General features: G+C 35.8%; 1 protein-coding gene across 1 annotated transcript; it reads left to right on the forward strand.

Moving 5' to 3' along the window:
* Positions 1 to 1,868: 1,868 nt before the first annotated feature.
* Positions 1,869 to 23,766, forward strand: ret (ret proto-oncogene receptor tyrosine kinase). Its single transcript, XM_060872633.1, has 20 exons — positions 1,869 to 2,122; positions 13,998 to 14,243; positions 14,462 to 14,752; positions 15,174 to 15,412; positions 15,622 to 15,817; positions 15,907 to 16,106; positions 16,300 to 16,582; positions 17,347 to 17,478; positions 17,658 to 17,768; positions 17,872 to 17,985; positions 18,163 to 18,419; positions 18,563 to 18,710; positions 19,043 to 19,150; positions 19,278 to 19,492; positions 20,461 to 20,583; positions 20,730 to 20,800; positions 20,893 to 21,030; positions 21,228 to 21,327; positions 21,863 to 22,010; positions 22,937 to 23,766. The coding sequence occupies exons 1-20, from the start codon at positions 2,068 to 2,070 to the stop codon at positions 23,092 to 23,094; spliced, it is 3,333 nt and encodes a 1,110-aa protein (XP_060728616.1). The 5' UTR covers positions 1,869 to 2,067; the 3' UTR covers positions 23,095 to 23,766.
* The last annotated feature ends 46 nt before the right edge of the window (positions 23,767 to 23,812 follow it).

Here is a 23,812-nt window from a genome sequence, read left to right on the forward strand (position 1 = left end):
CTAAGGACTGAGAGGATGGTTTCTATTCAGAACTAATGGAGAGTTCTCGGTACTGGTTGATTACATACTGTATAAACTACTGGAGACTGTAGATCAAAGTCATCTGGAAGGTTTATAATACATCTTGATAATGCACCTTATCAGACAAGAGCAGGATTGTGGATCACAATTGCTCCATGTGTTGAAGGTGGATGGTGAGCTTGATGTCACTACTTCACAAATGTGTTCACAAATGACACTCTTTTTAGTGCCGTCTAGGGAGTAGCCATTGTGCACATTAAATGTTTTTATTGGAAAAAGGCTCTCTTGACAATCTCATTCTTTATCCATTGGACTACCGGTGTATTTAGAAAGCAGAGCCCCTTTATGGTGCTCCCTAAAGCACACAGTTATTGAAACCCAACTTCACCAGAATAATGTTAGGTATATGGGAATATTATAGGTTCTATTGCTAACCCGCTGCCTCACATTTGTGTTTCACACAGAAGGAGAAAATTTATTGCTTGAGAATCAAAGATTGGTCCAGGTACCAGTAGCAGGGAGTTTAGAGTGTTATTACTTGAGAGATACTTGCCAGAGGAACATATGGCAAACTAGAATTGATCTCTTTCAACACTGTGGATTTACATCCAACACTTCATCAGCTTCTAAGCTATTTAATGAAATTGATGCTTTGTGGAATATCCCAATGCAGGGTAGACATTTGCTCAGTTATGTTGAGTGTAGGATCTGGCTTTACCAAAGAGCCTTAACACTAGCCTATAATGTACAGCACTACCACTGCTGAACTGCACCCAACATTCTGTCAAAAACAGGCTGAATAACTGTTGACCTAGAACTTAGAAATTGGCAAACAGATAACAGAAGATTGAGTAACACCAGAGGGTCACCTATTGTCAAATAAGCAAAGCCAAGACTACTGCATTATGTTTTATTATTATTTTGTTATTTTAAGGATGCATGATAAACAAGGTGCAGGATTCTGATGGCACATTTAACAGCTGTGTACTAAACTACTACTACTACTACTACTACTACTACTAATAATAATAATAATAATAATAATAATAATAATAATAACAATAACAACAACAACAATAATAATAATAATTATTATTATTATTATTATTATTATTATTATTATTATTATCATTCAAATCTATCATTGAAATATTACTAAAAATATTTATCTAGACTATGATCTACTTGCTTTAGTGAAACTTTCATGCAATAGATGTCAGCCTATAGCCTACACATGGGACAAATAACCTTATATTTTAACCTACTAGCAACATTTCTATTCATCAGCCGTCTCCATCTGGCTGTCTTTGTGTTCTGTTAATATGTCATCAGTGCAGCGTCATGTTTGCCCTGTTTACTGCCTATGTTTACTGTCATAAGCTTTTTCTGTTTGTTCTGTTCCTAAGTCAGTGTAAGAGTGATTGCATCTTGCATCGGAAAGCCAACACAAGCATTGTTTATTGGGAAGTGGCCTATAAAATGTTGTAGAATTCATGGAAAATGTATTCTTTGGTTACAAGGACTGTTAGACTAACTAAGCAGACTAATGGATCAGTGTCATACAAGCATTGAGCTCATGTGCTCAGCCTACCATACACAAAAAAACAGCAAACTTAATGTGATTTGAACACTGTATGAGTTAAACTCCACAATGTATGCGTTAATTCAGCTCTGGGAACTTCATACTGTATAAGTTATGATAGATAGGTTAGACATAAATGTCTTTTAATTAACCTCTTTGTTTAGGGAATCCGAGAATGTTGGTGATGCTGTAGATGCGTGTGCGCTGAGTTGATCCTCCCCCTGCGTGTCGCCACACACATACACTCACGCACACTAGCGCGCACACACACACACACACACACAAGCGCACACTCTCAGCAGCCCGTCAATGGGATACTCAGCATACGGACTTGTTTGGACTCCTGCATTAACCGTTTTAGTTCTGAATCTATTGGGTCTGTTTTTCCCCAAAACAAAAACGCTTCACATTTGATCGGGTTGATTTAGAGGGTTGTCGCGAAATTCCCCTTATGACTGTGCGGCATGGCTAGGACGCGGGCTTTTACGCATGTCCTGGTCCTCTTGCTTCTCTGGGAAGGTAAGTCTGAGATCTAAGCCTAGTTTCCTTTACCAAAAATGTTTTATTAAACGTAATAAATGACACCTTTGTATACACCAGTTCATTACTATTCGTGTGGTGCATTTAAACTTGTTCCATTTGAAGTTACACAAGTTTTACTTAAGACAGTATATGACTTTAATATGATATGGTTCTGTCTGGAATCAGATTGAATGGCGGATAGAATCTTTTAATACTGAGGGAAACATTTTCCAATATGATAAGAGAATAAATACGTTTATTGTCCATTTCTGGGAGACTACCCTTGGCTACACCTAAAAACACAGACCACATCCACCCACAAACAAGAAAATATGATCCAGTAATCAGAACCTAAAGAAGCTTCATTCTCTTCTTATCATATGCAGTGAGTAATTGGGCCAGGAATAAGTTTTTTAAAATCCAGTCCTCACAAAGCAGCATTTAAATTGTCAATTCATCAAATCAGCAGTTTCTGATGCTTGTCTATTATCAGTTATGTACTCTTAGAAAAAAAGTTCTTCTTCTTCTTCTTCTTCTTCTTCTTCTTATTATTATTATTATTATTATTATTATTATTATTATTATTATTATAAATGAACTAGATTGGAACGCTTTGCTGACAGGTTTTTAATTAAATCTTTACCAGTTCCCCCAGAGAGACAACAGAAGTCACCTTAAGGGTTCTAGCGTTTACCTTTTTTCTAGGTCTTGGCAATGATTCACTGAAATCACAGGGTGCTAACCTAAATATAGAATTTAGTAAACTAAAATTCATGTTGCAAATACCAGGGGAGAAAATAGTCATGAACTACACAGAACACACATTAATGATGCCTTTATACAACTTGTGAATGTGTCCTGTAGCTCTTACTTATTTCTGCTATAAATGAATGTGCCTCTTCCTTTTTGTAAGTGGAAAGCTGTATTGTGACTACAGAAATGGGGGCACATGCTTCACACAAGCCATATATTTATACACTGTTATATTTTATAATCCCATTTTAAACCCTCTGTCCAACTGCACTAACACTACCCTCTGACTATAAATGACTAAAAATGACTATATTTAAAGTCTAGCTCAGAGGTTTGTAGATGAGGATGCGTGGAAAGCATTAACAGGGAATAATCACATTGGTACAGTTTGAATGCAGACAAAAGTAGCACATAGCAGAGGTTTTATTCCTATTCTGGTCATACAGAAAGCATGTTGCTTTATGTGTCTGTCTGTGAGCACCTCATATCTATATTCCCTCATCATAGAAAGTGATGGAGAGCAAAGGCTGGACTGTGACAAACTGATAATATAAATCAAGCTTTTAGTGCCAAAATAATCCTAATAAAATATTAATCATAATTTTAATTTAAAAAGATTTAAATATGTCTTAAATATTATTTTTTTAATTTAAGATGTTTAAAATGTGTAATATATGTACATGCAGAAATTGATTATATAATTTCACTTTATATTTTTGTATTTTAATGTTTTAATGTAGTTATTGTTAGTATGTCTAATATGTAGCTAGTTACAGCACACATGGCTGTTTGCTTCAGGAAAGTATTTAATTTATAAAATAATTCTAATGTAAGTCTCTTATGTTTTTGTTTTTTGCTTATCCTAATTTTTATATATTCCAATGACAGCAGAATGTGAGATGAAACCATTTATTTTATCTGTTAATAATTTCTTTGGTTTTAATTTTTGTAAGAGGCTTACATGAAAGAAAAAAATGAACTCTGATTTATTATTGCCTGTTGGGAAATTGTGCCTAATTTAGAAAAGCCAACTGATGAAAATGATTTTGGAAATGATTCTGAAATGGTTTGGTGAGAGTTATTGTATATTCTTTGTTAAAGCTCTCAAGAATTTAAACATAAAAAGTAGTGATACTGCTTGCTTTATATATACGATTTAACTCTTAGCTTATGAACGTTGTTGTCATAAAACGCAGAACGTAATACAATTTTGTCCATTCCTGTTTCAAGCACTGAGTGTACAGTATCTGCACATCCTGTTCATGCTGTGAAAAAGCCCATGTTGATAATGGTACAGTGCCCTGTTTACTGCCAGTTAGGAAAACAAAGGCTGAGTGGCCGTCAGAGGGCAGGTGTGCAGCAGGTGGGCAGAACTCTCAGCAAACACGGTGTGTTTGTCTTCTGAAGGGAAAATACTGCCAGTAAAATAATAGAGCACACAGCTCTGATAACAGATGAGGCTTAAAATCTCTCATTAAAGACACGAGATGGTTGGCAGCTCCACCTCCAAAACGGATCTCATTTATTTTATGACAAGTGATCCAATGAAAAAGGATGGTGCAAAAGTAATGAGTTTTGACTAAGGGAAATAATCCACTATCTTCACTATCTCCGCTCAGGATATCTCTTTGACATTTGCACTGTAGCTAAATTGCTGGAATTATTATGTGCTTTGATTACTCATCCTTTTATTTATTGAGCCATTCTATGTTGATGTGATGTATTTGCATCATAAGAGCGTACGCCTTACATTGGTAATGAGGCTAGGCTTAGTGTATCGGTGTCACTTTTGTGCTCGGTTGTTTTGATCCAGCATTAGATTTATGTTTTCTTATGGAAAACCTATTGGGTGGGGCAGTCTGGGCTCTAGAACAATTCATATATTACTGTCCCTCGAGTCAGCACATGAAAGGACGAACCTTATAGTAGACTGAGATACTCTGTTTACTGAAGGATGGAATTGATACCAGGAGGTTATCTCACAATACTGTCATATCAGAATGAGCTCATGTTTAATATCATATACCACAACATAAAAAATTCAACATCATAGATATCATAGAATACATCACTGTAACTATGCAATGATTTAAAATTTTGTGGCTTGAATAATATGTGACTTGATAAGAATGCATAGTTTTTCTAACATAATAAATGTGTTATTTGTATGAATACATGCTCCTTTGGCATTTTGAAATGATGTCCGCAGCTGTGCATACTATGTTAATAATGCAGTCAGTTAGCTGTGATTTTTAGTTCAGTGCACATTTTTTAGGAATATGCTGTAATATAACACAAGAATGATTAATCATACCAGGACGCCTACTTCTAATAGGTATCCTGTGTCTTTCAATACACGTAGGATTGTTGCCTTTTCCCTGTACTGTATTGATCAAAATCCCAGTCTCTGGTGTCACCCAGAAGAAGATGGGTTCCCCTCTGAGACTGTCTCTACTCAAGGTTTCATCCTTATGTCATCTCAGGGAATTTTTCATTGCTTGCTCATTAGGGATTTAGATCTGGATGTCTGTAAAAACAAAGCTATAATTATTAAGGTGGTAATTACTGTGCAAGTATACTCTGACTAATTTATTCACAGTAAAACGCAACTTGACTGCATCTGTACGTGTACACAGATCATAATGTATCAGCGAAGGCTATATTTATTTACTGTAGTCACTGGATCTGTTCATTTTTCTATATCACTACAAGGCTGACATATGAACAAAAGTAGGTAAGTATCCATATATATATATATATATATATATATATATATATATATATATATATATATATATATATATATACTGTATATATATATGTTAGACCCAATTTTTTTTGTGATTTGGTTGTGAAGCATTGATTTGTGGATCCATGGTTCTGACCCTCTTATCCTATCTGTTGAACTGGGATGACTTCTGACCTTTTACACTCTCACCCAAGTGGTAATCTCTCATGATCAGGCCACAGGAGATTACTCACTGCAAAGGAAGCAGCACTAGCTGATCAGGGTGAGCTTGGCCCTTTCCATGTCTGCATTAGCACAATCATTTTCATCAGCAGCCTTTGCTTTTTGAGACAGAGCAGGCCAATAAATCTTATTTGATGCATGACACTATTTGATTTAGCCACTTATTACATTATATGATTTAGTTTAGCTTGTGTCTTGAGTTGCTTTCAGAGAGCTTGTAAATCTTGCTGATTTTCTTGCTATCGTCACCACTTTTTGTATGATTGCACAAATACAAAGTTGATTAGACTGCATTTCAGAGGAGGGATTTCTCTTTCATATGCTACTCTTACATTTCCAACATTGTTTTTATTCATCACTCAAAAAGTTGAAATACACTTCTTGAAACCATGTTTTCTTTGATTGTGCTTACTGTACAATATTTATATAATATATATTATATAATAAATGATTATATTTATTATGTGTGACTGAACATTTTAATGAAATGATCATCATTACAGGCTCAGTAAAGCCAGGGTTATTTTGAAGAATAAGATAAGATAGAACTTTATTAATTGCAAAGGAAATTCTTTAAGACATTATTTATCATGTTTGCTATGTGCTTGTAGAGTAATGTGTATTTCTGCGTAAATATTTTTAGACAGAGCTTTTAGAATTTAAAGTGTTGTGAATATTTGGGCAAACAGTTTAAAGAAGTCAAATATCTGACAAAAAATATGAAGATTTTTCTTTTAAAACTATATATTGTAGGATTAAAAAGCAACAGTGACAAAGACCCCTGAGCTATGAGATCTGTTTTTATTTAACCAGTATGCTGTACAATAAAGCTGGTTGTGTACTAAGCTTCGCAAACTCTGTAGCTTTTGAGCTCAGGCTGTATGCTTGGATTATGTGTCTTCTACTGTATGTCTCTATGCCAGCCTCTGTTAGTGTTGCACAGAGGCTGGTACAGAGACATACAGTAGAAGACACATAATGGTATTATATCCTATTAATTCTCAGATGCATTGCGATAATAAGGTAAACTTCATGGTTGCATTTTTATTTTATATTCCAAAACTATCACGTCTAAATAAAAGCCAGTGTGTCTGAGAAGTGATTGAAAGCACCTTAATCTGGGATGAATCTGTCATGTAGCATTGTGTCTGAGAGAACTATGTAGTGTACTGTGGGCTGCTGTACCTTTTGGAGCTCCATCCCTGATCCTTTAGTTAGTTAAGGGTCACATTTCCATCCCATGCATCAGTGGAATCTAATTTGCTCTGGTGTAGGCACAAGGAGACATTGATTAAAATTATGTCCCAAGGGCATTTGGAGCTCTTGTTCTCTACACGAGTCTTTACACATTATGTTCCAGCGGTTCGTGAGGCATTTGAGTGATCTTTTACAACAATGAACAACAATCGCAATGGCTTTGCTTATGTTATCTCTTTTCCAGTTACTTAAAAAGGGCTAATCAGTGATTATCCTTTTTATAATCTTCACTGGGCATGACTATTTAGTCTATGATTTTTATAACTTTCAGAAAACGGAAAGCTTGCAGATGCAAATGCAGATGAAATTATTCAACAGTTCAGACAAGAGTTTTAAGGGTTATGCCAAGACAAAGTCAATAAACACAAAGCCAAGTGTCAAAACCAGGTAATCGTAACATTATAAAGACTTAATATCATCATAGACAAACAGAATTGAATATGTACTTCCCAAAGAACAACTGAAAACAAAGCTCTTTCAAAAAATGAAAGGAACAATAAATTCATTTAAAACAGGTGAATGTGATCTAAACAAAGGTGACTGTGAGCTTGGGAGTGCAGATGGATTATGGGAGATTGAGTCTGGTGAAGCCATGGTACACTGTGGGAAATGAAATTAGCTGATGTGACCCAGATCCATCTACTTTCTGAACCCCTTATTCCATGTAGGGTTGTCGGGGGACTTGAGGCAAAAGACGAGGGATACCCTGGAGGGTAAATCCAATACAAATAAATTATGTTTCTTTATGGCTTATTACCTTGTGGCCATTTTTCTTGGAGACAAGAAAAGCTCAGTAGGAGGGCATGGGCATGAGATGCATGGGCAAGCCACAGGTTCATGCGGAGAGGGTAATTATCACAGTGATCTTTCAATTGGATTGTAATAGATTATCACTTGGATCACAACCTCAAAAAGTCTAAATTGTGATGTTTGTTTGTGTCCTTGTTGCCCTTTTATCTTTGAGTCCATCTTAAATCAAATTTTTAAACTCTAGATTAGATTTGCTGATAATTGGCCTGATAATAATGGCATTGAATAGAACATGTTGTGTAAAGGTTTCTCATTTGTGAGTCCTAATGTCCTAGGCAATCCCAAGAGAGCTTACAAACCAAATTTAAATGTAGAGCCCAATCCAGCAGCAGACTTTAAATTAGATTTTTCTAATGAGTGATGTCTATTCCTGATGCATTTTATTCCTTGCTTAACTTGATGGTGATGGTGGTTACATTGGTATTACATTAAAATGCCCGCCTGTTTTTATTTAGAAAGCCATGACTGTTTAATAATAAGTTATTAAAGCAGTCCTTTGCTTGTAAAGGATTCTAAAGCCTGAGTTAAGACTGAATTTCAGACAAACATTTCTGAAATATTTGCATTGTAGTATATATAATATCCTGTTTGTGATTTTAAAAAAATATAAATTAGTATGTTATTTGCACACTCTGTACTAGTTGTTTATTAAATAGCTTAAAAAATATGCTATTAAGCTTTACAAATAACTGTTAAACTTTTATAAATTTTTGGGGAAAAAAGCTCAGGCATAATTAGAAAATGGTGAAGGGAAATTGGAACATAATGATCAATAATAACAGCCCTTGAATTGAATTGTAGCTTAATTGGCAGCCTTTTAGTTAATTAAATCGTTGCAGTGGCAGGCTAATGATTCTTTGCTATATTATACACATATTATACAGTCATCTTTATTTGCTTAAGTATTTAGTAATACTGATGTGTTTGCATTTTTGAATTATGATAGATTTATATTTTGCGTTTTAATTCTGAGATATACAAAAGATTCATCCAGTTTCTTATTTTATCATTGTTTCCTGCTCCACAGTTGACTGATAAGGATATGTGCATTTAGTTGAGGGAAAAGAGAGTGTTCACTTTTGCCATTCTTCAATACTAATGCTAATGATTGACCAGCTGTCAGGTGAACTGCTTGACTTCTAGTCAGCCATTGTTTGGAGATATTGGCTGTGTACGCTGACCTTGAATGAAAGGGCATGGGCTATGTTTTCCCACAGATCAGTACTTTGTTTCATGAGCTCCTCTGACTATAGCAAACATCAAGTCCATTTATACTGAGCTGTTGTGTTTCAGTACAAAACTAGCATGGAGCATTATGAACATTATTATTATGATTGCTACGTAAACATGTAGTAATTTTGAGTCATTTCAGCTGCAGGCATGTTGCTTTAACGGAACAACGGGTAATTGCAGTAAATGCATCTCAGGACTTACACATAACATCACATGAATAGCACTCTTTGACTGCTAAGTGGATTATGTGATGGTAGATTCCTCTGACTGTTTGCCTGCTTCCGCTTTCTGTCGAGTTCATGAGAATGGCAAAGAAGAGCCCCTCTCTCTCTGTAACAGCTCATGATGTCATAGATGCTAAATCTCTGTGGTGGGGCGTACATTGAGCTAATCAAGTTCGTGTCTTTGTCCTGACCGAACCAGAGGGCGTTCCTCATCATTCAGCTGACTCGCTGAGCAGCCAATACACCAGTCACACTGTCCTTCAGCAAGACTGCAAATTTGTCCAAGGTTTGTCCAAGGTTTACAGACTGCTGTTTTGGAATATGCATCAGTATACAATGGGCTTGATATATTTTTTTACAGCCCTACCTAATAATAAGGCCTCATTCATTTTAATGCATCATTTTTTAAATGTTTTAGTTAATTTTATTTAATTCTACAACAAATGGATTATCTTTTTGATATTGCTTTTGAACCTATGTGTGTGAGTATGTGTACATATAATAATGAACTGGCATGGGAGCTGAAATCAATACAGTAGGCTGCACCATAGTGCTTTAGGTTCATGATCCAGGTTGTGGCTATAAAAGGTCTAGTCAGTGAATGCATTGCATATTTATAATCAAGAGATATGCACTTACAGTATATTTAGGTTTGATAATGTATTGCCTTGCCTGATTGTTCTTCTCTAAATGTAAATAAGTCTAGATTGTTGCTCTTATTGTATTCAGAGACTACAGCAGGTAAATTGTAATTTTCTTGTTGTATGTCTCACTATCAATGCTAATATTAATGTCAAATTAATTAATTATACTTATCTAAAGTACCTACATTCAGTTGTCCTTTGTTCTTTGTTTTTGTATGTTAAACATCATTAAAAAATAAATATTGACTCTTATCTACTCATATGTTGATTTTGTATTCTTATATTGAATAATCATGATTGTGATAATAGTGCATATTTCAATATTAATAATAATAATGAGACCAGCTATAATATTTTCACAAGAAAAATGCTGGAAAAAAAAGTCAGAAAAAGTTATGGGGGAATACAGTGGTCCTGTGCTTGCGTGTGTCATACCTGAAATCCTTAATGGTAATAACACCACAACCAGATATTATGAAATGTTCAGCTATTATGACAGATACTGTAAGTTGTGATTGTGTCACTTGAAACACGTATTGAGGCAGAGACATGAAGATTCTCCCAAATGACAGTGACAACTTGTGTATATCATAGTCATAAAAACTAGCTAGTTTTGACTAGCTAACTAACATTAACTGGCTTGTGTGTTAACTTGTATGAATGGCTCGAGACACCTAAACTCAGCCATGTCTGCCAAGTATGATTTAATGGCACATTTGTTTTCACTTTTCCACTCTGTATTGTTAACTAGTTAGTTTTTATTAGCCAGCTAATTGATTACCACAGTCTGTAAAACCAGTGACTGTTTATTCTATAGTTATTTTTCTTCTTTTTTGAAACAGGAGTCTAAGGCTAAATAATGCATTTTGATAACCTAGCTAAGTGCTGTTTGTAACTTACTGCAGTTAAAGAGCATTTTTCCAGTAAAGTGCTCAGATTAGCTACCCTAGAATGGAAAAATAAGTTGGCACAACATGCATAATTTATTCCTCAGTGACTTCACAACAATCTTGTGTGCCAATTGGAAAGATGTAGATACAATGTAGGGTATTTTTTTATTGAAAATCTGCACTTTTTTCAGCCTTTGTGATTTAAACCCAATAGCAGGTGGTTGTTGAGGATGATTATTTAATTTCTACAATCTCACTATATGATAATTATATATATCAACAAAAACTATTTCTTTGTGCCATTGTTCATATGATAAAGCACACATGACTACAATTAGCAACTGCTAAAATGTTCTGAAACAGTGCTATGACGACAAGCTGCAAGCAGCATCATTGAGATGTCATTTTTGTGCAGGTTATCTGGGACACTAGCAGCCCTTGGATTGATTTGCTACTCTCCTAGCTAACATCAAGCTAATATTTGATATCTGTTTTGCCAAAATAGTCAGATTGATGCACACAGTAAAGTTTTTATTTTTATAACAGTGCTGTAATACTGTAGTGACAATGAGTGCAGTACATAATTACATCCTTATGGTCTTAATGTGAATACTTGAAATCGCATAAAATTCAATTACCACAACCAGCAAATTAGTCTCAATACAAAGCGGTGCAGAAACTCATGCTGCAAAATGTTTTTTTACAAGTTACTTGTAATAACATGTGTCTACCATGAAGGTCACCATGAAGGTAAATTCTAAAACGTACATACTGCTATGGGTTTTTATCATGAACTGAATTAACATTTTTCTGTCCATCGCATCCATCATTAGATGTATATATGATTGAGTTTAGGACACGCTGGATACTGTAGTGTTATTAAATTGGTATCATATTCTATATCATATTCCAAGAATATACTTTATTTTTATTTACTTTTATACAAATAAAAGGAAATGTCTCTTTATGGTGATAACCTTGTAGCCCTGAACAGAACTTGGCTTTTGTGTTTCTGAATCATGGAGTACTGTCTGTATCATAAAGCAAACCTATATAAATTCAAGTGGCACTCTAAATTCAGGATCTTTAATGTGAATTATTTTGCCAAATCCACAATAATTTTTTAAACATATATCCTTTTGAAAACATTATACATTGCTTTGGTGAAGCATTGATATCTCACTGTCCTCTTTTGTGACAGGATTATACAGTAAACAATTAAATATAGTGAATCCACTGCCTTGATACAAAGCTTATAAATTGACTGCATTCTTTTTGATGTTTGCCTGTGTCTAAGCAAGGCTTTTAATAAAAGAGCTTGGAGTGTGCCTGTGAGTATCTTCATTCTTCAGGAAGGTACGCCGTGTATCCATCAATCCTACCTCCTGTCATCCCAGCACAGTTAAATCAAATCAGTGTCTGAAACCAGAGCCAAAGCCTAAACTACAACAACAGAAATAGAAAATCTAGTTTCTATGTCTGCTAATGATATTACTACGTTCCTAAGTGGCTGCCCACAGCCGTCAGACAGGAACACAAGAGGGATATAATTACAGACCGAACACTCGCCTCTCCAATTTCCCGTAAAGCACATGGGGCTGTTATGGTGTTTTATAGATTACCCATCCCCCAATACGCACAGCCCCACTGTAGGTAATGATTAATTTCTTCATAGTATTATGTTATCCACCATAATTAAACTTCCCAAGGTGACTACAAGGAGAAACGGAAACCACATTATATTGACATGTGAGAAATTCATTAGGAGTCTTGTCAGTGTCATATGAGATACTGCTTTACTTGTCGTTCACTAAAGCACTTGATCTAAAACCTGGATGTGTTTCTTGATTTCATTGAGTAACTCATTTGGTTTTATGAATGATCCAGCTGTAACATAGGACACGTGTCATATACATGTAGGTTTCTGGAGCTTGGAAACTGAAAAAAATTGAATATGTATATGTCAATTACATATGTATTACATTAATTATAATTATCTTTGCTATACTTGTTATACTGTTGTTAACGGCTTCTTATGTTTGCTTCTGAATAGCTATTTAGTTATTTTAGGAAACATAAAAACTTTAAACGCACTTACATAATTAAGTTTCTCAGTTTTGACTCCACTTAACTGTACTTAACGTTTTTTCACTCCATTTCATGGATGCTTACATGAGAGAAATCTATGACTGGCTACATGTTAAGTTTAACCACAGTTAAAGTATGTACTTTTCTCTAGAGATTTGGCCTAATTTACATAAAATCTATATTTTTTCTCTTTCTGATCTTTTAAAATTTCAAATATACCAAATTTATATTCATGCAATTTTATTCATTTCTATGTTTGAGAGAAACATAAAATAGGTCAAATGTTAAAAAAAAGCTTATATTGAATCGAGGGAAACCAGTAAAAGGGATAGAAATACTGTATGTATATTTAATGTGTTATCAACCCAGATTTTATTTAAATACATTAGATGATGTTTGTTACAGATAAGGCCATCTGTTATACACAAAACTTAGAACTGGCCTAAATCAAGACAAGTCAAGAAATATATGTATATGTATATGTGTACTTGACGCTTGGACTCGGTATGATTAAGCAGAATATTATTTTCACCTAATCAATGTGGTGCCTGGGCTGCTCATATCTGTTTTTTTTTTGTCTGGTTCAGTTTTGTCTAGTCCAGAATGCTACTTCAGGGGTCCTCATGTTGTTCATCTGGTTAATAACGGCTGTACATGTAAGATAGTGCTGCTGTTTCTATCATGGTCGTATGATATGCTTATGACCGAACATAAGAATGCATTTGACTATATTTTGTTGGAAACGCACCATATATTTTATTTGATATAGATTTTTAAAATAACATTAAACACATTTCCTTCTTCTTGGTTTTATGTTATTGCAATGAGAAAACAAAAATTAGAACTAAAGAAAATCCTTGTATCCTTGTCTGCCATATTTTAATTAATATCAAATATGAAATGGCCCTGTTGGTTACTAAGGGCAACAAAATTGTCTTCCTCTCTCTGCAAACAGCTTTATGGGTTGTTGTTTTTTTTTTTTGCTCCACTCATTTTTTGCAGGTTCCTGGGGCCTGTACTTTCCTCAGACCAAATACTCAGAGAGCATCTATGTTGGCCAGGCAGCAGGTACACCAGTGTTGCAGGTACACGCCATGCAGGAAAAAGCTTCAGAGCAGCCGTACTTCTGCCGGTACTGGAGGAAGCTCCAGAAAACTGCTCATTATGAATCATGGTTTCATATTGATGCTGTAACAGGAGTGATCTACATGAACAAAACTCTGGATTGGACTGACTTTGAATCAATATGTGAGTTTAAAAACTTTTTCTTCTTTTAAGGGGTCTTTACAGCTTAAGCCTACTTAACAGGAATATAAACCAAACATCAGTATATATTTGAATATATTACGTTTTAATGTTTGCTTTAATGCATATATTTTGGTTCTTGTATATCAAAGAAGCTGGTAAGAGAATCTGAAATCTTTTATGAGTCTGTTTAACTGTTGTATTGTTTGTATATCTTCTAGCTAGCAGCTCGTTTTCACATGCAACGCGGTTGACCCTGAAAGTGGCAGCGGCTCCCATAGCTCAGAAAACTCTATGCACTCAGTTCTCTAATGTGGAGATCAGCCTTACATTCTTCAATGCCACAGCGCCTACCTGTGGCCAGATAAAACTAGAGAAACTGTGCTTCCCTGATCAAGACGTAAACCCTCACATCAAGGAGAACCGCATACCTGGACCTCTGCGCCAGCTTCGTCGCTTTACCCATGCGGACCTCTGCCCCAACTACACCATCAGCTACAGGGTGAAATCAGGTACCATCAAAAATAAAGGCTGTTTTTTAGGATCATGTTAAACTTTAAAGGATTGAGCATCATTATTTGAGTATAACTGATATAAGAAAAAATCTGATGTTTCATGTTGCTCATAGCTTATTAGTGTTGCTCATATCAGCTGTATTAATATGAAAGACTAAATTCTAATGTATTGATCTTACAGTTCCTTACAGAAATAGATAGAAATAATGTGCCGAAATACCTCAAAATGCAAAAAAGAATTAAGCTTATTTTTATTTTTGCGGCATTAGGGTTAAAAGGATGAATACAAATATAGATTAATGGTAAAAAAAAAAAATGAGGATGAGGAGTCAATCCATACATTTTTCTTCTTTTCAGCATATACTGTTGTCCAACTTCTTCATTATCATGACTTGATTTTCATGTTTGTTGTGTGCAGACTCTCCAGTGCCATTTGCACTTAATGGCACCACTTCTGAGCTGGTAGTCACAGCACCTGTAGACCGCGAGGAGAAGGAGATCTATCATCTGATTTTATTGTGTTTGATACAGACAGAAGATACTTTGCACACTCTTGTTACTCCTCTGAATATCAATATATATGATGAGGATGACAATGCCCCCTATGTGAATGGCACGGACACTGAAGACGTGCTTATAGAATTTAGTCGCAGTAAGGTGAGCATTACACCGAAGATGCTGTCTGTTAGTTTGAATTCTAGAATTTGAAGGCATTTGTGTGATGTAAAATATATTATATATAATTTATAATATATACCATATGATTTTTATCAGATACATCACATTTTCTTTGATTTTCATGAATCTTTATCCTCCTGTGTAATTCGTTTAATCGAGGTCTAATAAATATTTCTTGGTCTTTGCAGGGAGCTGCATTTGGCAATATGTTTGTTTATGATAGAGACACAACTTCTACCTATCCCAAGGAACATAGTCAGAATAAGTATGTATGGACGCTAATGACTAATGACTCCTGGATTAAAGACACATTTACAATTCAGCAGAACTTCAGTGAGGAAAAGCTCATCTTTGGCAATGTGCGAGGGACAGTCTATAAGTACAGTAAGGATGCTGTGTCTGGTTCAGTCTAATTGATCACTATGACTTCTTCAAAGGAAATGTAATTGTTTTGTTTTTTTGTCTTTGTGCAGAATTGCGTCTTAATAGGAATATTTCAGTGGATGAGAAGCGCTCATTTCAGTTGGACTATCTGGTCAATGACACTACGTTTCGGGGCCCTGGAGCAACTGTGATGCTGCATTTTAATGTTACCATTTTGCCAGTTCCTATTAGCTTCAGTAACATCACCTACTTCTATGTGTTGACTCGGAAGGCTATGACCTACTCACAGGTGGTTAAAGTTGGTTCTTATTTGTGTCCATTTAGCTCATTAGATCATTTGACCTTTGAAGCAGCACATATGCTGTTTATCAGTAATGAAGAAACATTTATAAAATGCCTTTCTTACCCATTAATCTAATTGAGGAATTTATCAAAATATAGCTGGTTAAATGACAATGTCTCCTCCTGATTATTCTTTTTAGATTGGTAAAGTATGTGTGGACAACTGCTTGAAGTTCAAGGGTATTGAAATTGCATACCATTTAGAGTTGGGTGACAGGAACATCTCGGCTAACGTTCAGTCCTGCTACACGGCAGTTGATGTGGCACGGAATCTGGAGGACATGTCTGGTGTTCTCTATGTTAATGACACAGAGCCACTACGCAGACCTGAATGTCAAGAGGTGCAGTTTGTGCTTGTTGCTCAGGAGCAGCATAAACAGCTTCAGGCAAAAACAATAGTCATCATCGTTTTTGAAGGCGAAGGTAAGCACTGTTCTATTATCTAAAAAGGTTTGTAGATCACTGCTCAGTAGCTTGATTGGGATTGATCAATCATGCAATCAAAGTGTGTTATATGCAGTTTAAATCAGTTTCACCAATATGACTATTTAGTTTCAGTATCTTTTGTAGTGCGGCTGCTGTAGACATAACCCTTTTTACCAGTAAATTTGCGTTCCCTATCAGACCTTTTCTGTCGGTATAAACAAATGAATGATCTTATCACCTCAAGTCTGAAAAAAAATTAGTCAGGACACAAAATCTTAGTAGTTTTACTTAGCATGTTCAGTTATTTTTAGATGCAAGCTGTTGGGGCATCTTATAGAGCAGATATGGGTGAGATTTCATCTTTTAGTTTGAAGATATAAATAATTGTGTAAAAAAAACAAAAACTTTTTTTTTTATTTTGGAACATTTATGTTAAAATATAAAATATGGTGTACAAATATTTTATGTAAAAATAAGCATTTCCTTTTTTACCTAGATAGATAAATTCTTATGAAACCAGGAAATTCTTAAATCCCTGTGTATTTGCATTCATATGAGCAGAACCATCACTGTAGTTTGTGATATGAAATTAAGACTAAGAAATTCAATGCTGTACATGGGCACAACAAAACAGGCCCAATTTCTTTCGATTTGGTAAAAAGAGCTAATCACAAGAGACTTTGGCAGGATACTTTCTGTGAATTTTGTGTTGGTTGAGCTGAGTTTGTGTAGCTGAGTTTGTGTTTATGGCTGTATTGTAGCATATCCTTTGAGGACAGAGGGACAGCGTTCACTGGCCTGTGCAGAGAAGAGACAACGTGGGGAGTGTGAGACATTCAGAGGACTGGGAACTTCGACTGGAAGATGTCAGTGGAGACAAGGCACAGAAAAAGGTGATTTGTCTTATTATCCATCTTTATAATTCACTTCAGTGTCCTCTCGTTAATGTACAGTGTCTTGTCCTTAATATCGATATATATTGCTTTTTTATGCATTTTTTTAATATGTCTGTTTTTTGTAGGCTGAGTTATGTATAACACTGTGCTAAGTTTACATATGCATTCTTTTACAGTGATATCAGAAAATTACTCCACCTGTTCTCCAGACCTGCAGACATGTCCAGATGGCTACTGTGATGTGATTGAACGCAAAAATATATCCATATGTCCTCAGGATTGCACCCGTGAGTAAAGGTTAAGCTTTTAGGACTGTATACTTTCTGTGCTATTGATTACTTCTGTTATTGCTGGATACACACACTTTTTTGCATTTGTTGTCTTTTTTAGATGAGCCAATTATTGGGGGCCATGAGAGAGGCCTGATGCTTGGCATTAAGGCAGGACATGGAACCTGCTATTGCTATTCGGAGAAGTGCTTTTGTGAGCAGGATGACATGAAAGGTGAACTCATTTGTATTTCTGTTCAGACTTTGCGTTATTAATCATGTGTCTGTGTTAGAAGAAGACACTGTTGACAGATTTTTATGCTCCCTTAAATTCTCATTGTGATTATTATGGATCTCTTTTGGTTCAAATTGATGCACAATTTAACATTTAGTGCTTTTTTCTCTCATGCAGAGGAGATATGCGATGATATGTGTAAGACTGTCATAGCCACAGCAGTCCTTCTGTCTTTCATCGTCTCCATTCTCCTCTCCTCCTATTTCATCCATCGTTATCACAAGAGCACCCCCAAACCACCCATCGCATCAGCTGAGATGACTTTCCGCAGGCCTGCCCAGTCCTATCCTATCAGCTACTCTGCCAACAACGTTAGACGAGGATCTCTTGACTCCATGGAAAACCAGGTGGCCATCGACACCTTCAAAATACCTGTAAGAACATTTTATTATTCTTCCATGTTTTTTGTTGAAATGCATTTATGATTGGTCTGTCTACTTTTGGAAAGGCTTGCAAAGTGTTAGAGCAAACACGATCATTTTCTCATGCATAGATTTTGTTTTTACTTTATTAACAGGAGGATCCAAAGTGGGAATTCCCACGAAAGAACTTGGTCCTTGGTAAAACTCTCGGAGAAGGAGAATTTGGGAAGGTCGTAAAAGCAACAGCATTCCGGCTTAAAGGAAAGGCAGGATACACTACAGTAGCTGTTAAAATGTTGAAAGGTGAGAAAAGGAGCCAATTTTGTCTTAAGTCCAAAGGCTACAAAAATGTATATAATTTAATCATTCTTATTATTAGTAGTAGTAGAAGTATTCATCCCCTAAATACACTGACATTGAAGAAAATCCGATTGTGAAATGGATTGGCATAGCTGTTACATTACCGAAGTGGCTTTACAGTTAGTAACTAAAGTAAGAATTAGCAATAATGAATGTGAGTGCAATTATATTATAACTAAGCTCCTCTAAAGTAAATGACACAAAATACAAAAATGAAACCGAACCACTGTATTATTGTGTAATGTATGTGTTGTGCCTCTCTCTATTTGATACAGAAAATGCCTCTCACAGTGAACTACGTGACCTTTTGTCAGAATTCACTTTACTAAAGCAGGTCAACCATCCACACGTAATAAAAATGTATGGAGCTTGTAGCCAAGATGGTAAGAAAAATATATTTTTCATCTGTGCTTACTTCATAAATTGCAGGTTCCTCAATTATTTAAATGACCATTTGTTGCAATCCTTTAATGTTTTTGCGCCCTCATTATGCGTCCATTGTCTTTCCAGGTCCGCTCTATCTAATTGTTGAATATGCCAAATATGGATCACTGCGAAACTTCCTGCGAGAGAGCCGGAAAGTGGGACCCAGCTATATGGGTAACGATGCCAACCGAAACTCCAGCTATCTCGAGAATCCAGATGAAAGAGCTCTGACCATGGGAGACCTCATCTCGTTCGCCTGGCAGATCTCTCGAGGAATGCAGTACCTGGCTGAAATGAAGGTACACCTGCACTGAGACTTAGTTAAATTGGTTGTATATATATATATGCTGTTGCAGGTAGTGTTGGTGTCTCACAGCTCCTGGGTCAGTGGTTACCATCTACTGCGGCACCATCTACTGTCTATGTAGGTTTGGTCATTTAGTTATTAAAAACATGGCCTGCAGCTTGGACTGAAATTGTCCCAAAGTGTGAGGGTGTGTATCATGCACTCACAGCTCCACCTAGTCTTTCAGTGAAGGCTTCGGGATCCCTGAACTGGATAAGAAGTTGCAGACATTGAATAAAAGACTCTGTTTTATATTATGGTTTGAATATGGTATAGAATATTTATGAAGTATTCTTTATTAAATTACAATTACAATTTTATTTATTACGTACACAAGCACACTCAGTATGACACACAGTAGTGAAATGCTTTTTGTGCCATAAAAATAGAATCACTAAAAATAAGTGAGTATGAAATGAAGAAGAATAAAAATATACAAAGAATCTAAAAAAAATTCTGCCAAGAATAGAATTTCAGAAAACTTACAGATACAATTAGGAATAACTATAGAGGTGTGAGAGGGAAGAAAGTATATGGAAAAATATAAAAATGTATAGGGGGGCACGGTAGGGGGGCCCGCCTCCGCCTTGTGTGTGTGGAGTTTGCATGTTCTCCCCGTGCCTCGGGGGTTTCCTCCGGGTACTCCGGTTTCCTCACCCGGTCCAAAGACATGCATGGTAGGTTGATTGGCATCTCTGGAAAATTTTTCGTAGTGTGTGATTGCGTGAGTGAATGAGAGTGTGTGTGCCCTGCGATGGGTTGGCATTCCATCCAGGGTGTATCCTGCCTTGATGCCCGATGACGCCTGAGGCTCCCCGTGACCCGGGAATAGTTCAGATAAGCGGTAGAAAATGAATGAATGAATAAAAATGTATATAAGAATGCAGTTACACTTAGTGAATGTCATATTTTTATTTCTAGCTTGTTCATAGAGATCTTGCAGCACGAAATGTACTCGTAGCAGAGGGCAGGAAGATGAAGATATCAGACTTTGGTTTGTCTCGGGATGTCTATGAGGAAGATTCCTACGTGAAGAGGAGCAAGGTAATACGCTAAACATGTCTTGTTTCAAATAAATCCCTTTTTTATGTATGCAGAACTGTTAGAAACAAGGCACATAGTTTTGACTGCTTTTTATAAAAATATAGTTCACTAATATTTGTACCACATATTGTATTCCCACATTTCAGGGTCGTATTCCTGTCAAATGGATGGCTATTGAGTCCTTGTTTGACCATATATATACCACACAAAGCGATGTGTAAGTACATATACTGTATAATATGGCAAAAAAACAATTCTAATGACTTATGTCAGTGACTATGTTCTAAAAGTTCCCTCTTTCATTTTAAGTTGGTCTTTCGGTGTGCTGTTATGGGAAATTGTGACCCTGGGTGGAAACCCGTATCCAGGCATTGCACCTGAGCGGCTCTTTAATCTTCTCAAGACTGGCTACAGGATGGAAAAACCTGAGAACTGCACTGAAGAAATGTGTGTTTCTTTGCACTGCATGATTAATATCATTTCAGTGTAATTTTCTAAATGATATCTACAGAATGACATGCATGTTATAACATACAAAACCAAGATAGCTTGTCTTCTACACTAATAAATAGGCACTGATGAACACAAAACATGGTCATGAGAGAATATGATATGTGGCTGATGAATTGTCTTTCATGAGACAGGTATAGCCTGATGCTTCGCTGCTGGAAGCAAGAAGCGGACAAGAGACCAACCTTCAGTGAGATCAGCAAAGAGCTGGAGAAGATGATGGTGAAAAGCAGAGTAAGCATGACCAGAAAAGACTATAGACAAAGACATATGCATGCAAAAATGAAAGCAGACCTGGGCCTTAATTTTACCAGCCCAAGGCACTTGTATTTCCTTCCTGCTGACACAAGGCATGTAAGAAGTTCAGGAGCGGGTGAGCAAATGGCCTTAGGAAATACGTTACACCTTGCTTGCATTTCACTACAAGATTTATTAGACTTTCAAATTTGTTGCTCATTCAGCTATAAAAGTTTAAACAGTTCATTTTTAAAGTGCTTACTATTGATTAGCATGTGTTAAACCCAAGGACCTTGACTGATCAAGGTAAGTGTCAGGATAATATGTTACTAGGTATTTTTGCTCTTAAGTAAAGCAAACATAAAAAATTTACAAGTATTCTATTAGCATTTTGACATCAATCAAAATTCTGCAAATATTATTCATGCATTATTCAAAGCTTACCTTTATCAAGAATTAAGTTAAATTAAGTTATATTCGGCCCCATCTTGCATTTCTTTCCAGTCTTATTTGTCTTTTTCTCTGCTGAAAGGACTATCTGGATCTGGCAGCTTCCACCCCTGCAGACGCCCTGCTATATGACGACACTCTGTCCGAAGAGGACACTCCTCTAGTGGACTGTAATAACGCCCCTCTCCCTCGAACCCTCCCTTCCACTTGGATTGAAAACAAGCTCTATGGTAGAATTTCCCATGCATTCACTCGATTCTAAAACAACAAATAAAATCTATTTGTCTTTGAATGGCTTCCATAGGGAGGATGTGCTGTGATTGTGCTAATGGCATGAACGTAAGAGATGTCTGAGAACTACCTGAGATTTTAAAATGAGTTAGTATGTGGTGTAAATGATCAGATTTCTGATTTTGGACCTGCTTCCGATGTACATGAACACATTCACAACTTCACATTAGCTCATATTTAAAGACTTTAGGAAATGTAAGTATGATGGACATTTTTGTATAATTTCATATGCTTTAGTTGTTTATTTTGTATAAGCTGGATCATTTTCACTTTTGTGATTTATAGTTTTATTTGGATTTACATTTGAAACAGGTCCCATCTAAATAAATCTGTTTAGTATGAATCACATACTGACATTCTCTGTAATATCTTCTACATATTACAGAAGTTCAGTGTTTATAGTAGGCTCAAAATGCTGAATAAAGAAGCAGTAAGGCTTTTAATTAAACTCTTCCATTATGATTGAACAAACAAGGCTTTAGATATTAGTCATTTAGTGTATTTAGCAATAAACATACTTTCTATGCAGCCATCCTAATGCCCCGATAATCAGGAAACATGAAAAAAATCCTTGTATACTTGGAAAGCTGCACTGCTTTATGTTATTTTATAACGAAACACCAATGAAGATTACTTAAGGATAAAACATGGATAACACGACATCACAGTAGGTTACTGCATGAATGTAGAAACACTCTTTGTAAATATCAGGAGCTGAGACAACTCTCATGCACTCTTACACTTAAATTTTAAGATTTGTGTTGAAAATAAACAACATAACCGAGTTTTGTTTGAGAGCCTTACTGTCTGCCGTCTAATTTTTTTTTCCTTCGGTGCAGAAACAGTGATATGTTTTCGTTTTTAGGCATGTCATACCCGAACTGGCCTGAGAAGAGCCCGGTACTGCTCAACAGACATGATGCAACTAATCCAGAATTTACAAGATATGCCAATGATAGTGTTTATGCAAACTGGATGGCTTTGCCTTCTCCTGCAAAAATTATGGACAAGCTTGATAGCTAAAAAACGAATGGTGGAAGATGTGTAAATGTATTTTAAACTGTATATAAGTTATATGATGCTAAAGACGGTTCCCTTTTATTTCTGTTGCTTTAGCATTCTGTATAAAGAGGCGTCTGACTGCAAGTTGGCTGGAATTACTCACGCTGTTATGTGCAGTGTTTAGATATCTTCACCTTGAGGCCCTCTTGCCAATGTTATATCACTGCATGACTGTGTACACAGTTTAATGTGCATATTCAGTGTCTTTCAAGTGCCTGTTTCGCTTCTCATATAGCCTCAAGTTAGAAATATAACTTAAATGAAAATCTCAGCTCAGAAATGAAAAGGGAACGTCTTTTCCATCACCTGCTGTAGATTTTTTTTTTGCTAAATAATTGTACAAAGACTGGATACAAAGGCCATATGGAGAAGTATAAATGTTTCTTGTGCCCATTTGCCCAAAGAAGAATACCACAGGAAATTGTCACCAAAATTATCAAATATTCTTGTGATACCTCTGGAATATAAACATTGTGAATATTTTAATTTAGTGTCTCATGGCCAGATTTTTTTTTTAGGTATTTCTTGTGAAGACATTCTTTGTGCAGCCATTCTAATGCAAATGAGTGTGATTCCTTGTTATATTATCATAACATTATTAATTTGAAAACAATAAAACTAATAGAAGTCCAATGATTCTTTGCTTGTTTTATATTATGGCAATAATTCTGCATATACA

This window comes from Tachysurus vachellii, chromosome 6 (genome assembly GCF_030014155.1).
Source record: "Tachysurus vachellii isolate PV-2020 chromosome 6, HZAU_Pvac_v1, whole genome shotgun sequence".
NCBI classification, from domain to species: Eukaryota; Metazoa; Chordata; class Actinopteri; order Siluriformes; family Bagridae; genus Tachysurus; species Tachysurus vachellii.

Coding starts and splice junctions, on each gene's coding strand:
- ret (XM_060872633.1), top strand. CDS start 2,068: ATGGCTAGGACGCGGGCTTTTACGCATGTCCTGGTCCTCTTGCTTCTC. Junction 17,986..18,162: donor TGAGCAGGATGACATGAAAG/GTGAACTCATTT, acceptor TCTCTCATGCAG/AGGAGATATGCGATGATATG. Junction 19,493..20,460: donor AGTACCTGGCTGAAATGAAG/GTACACCTGCAC, acceptor TTTTATTTCTAG/CTTGTTCATAGAGATCTTGC.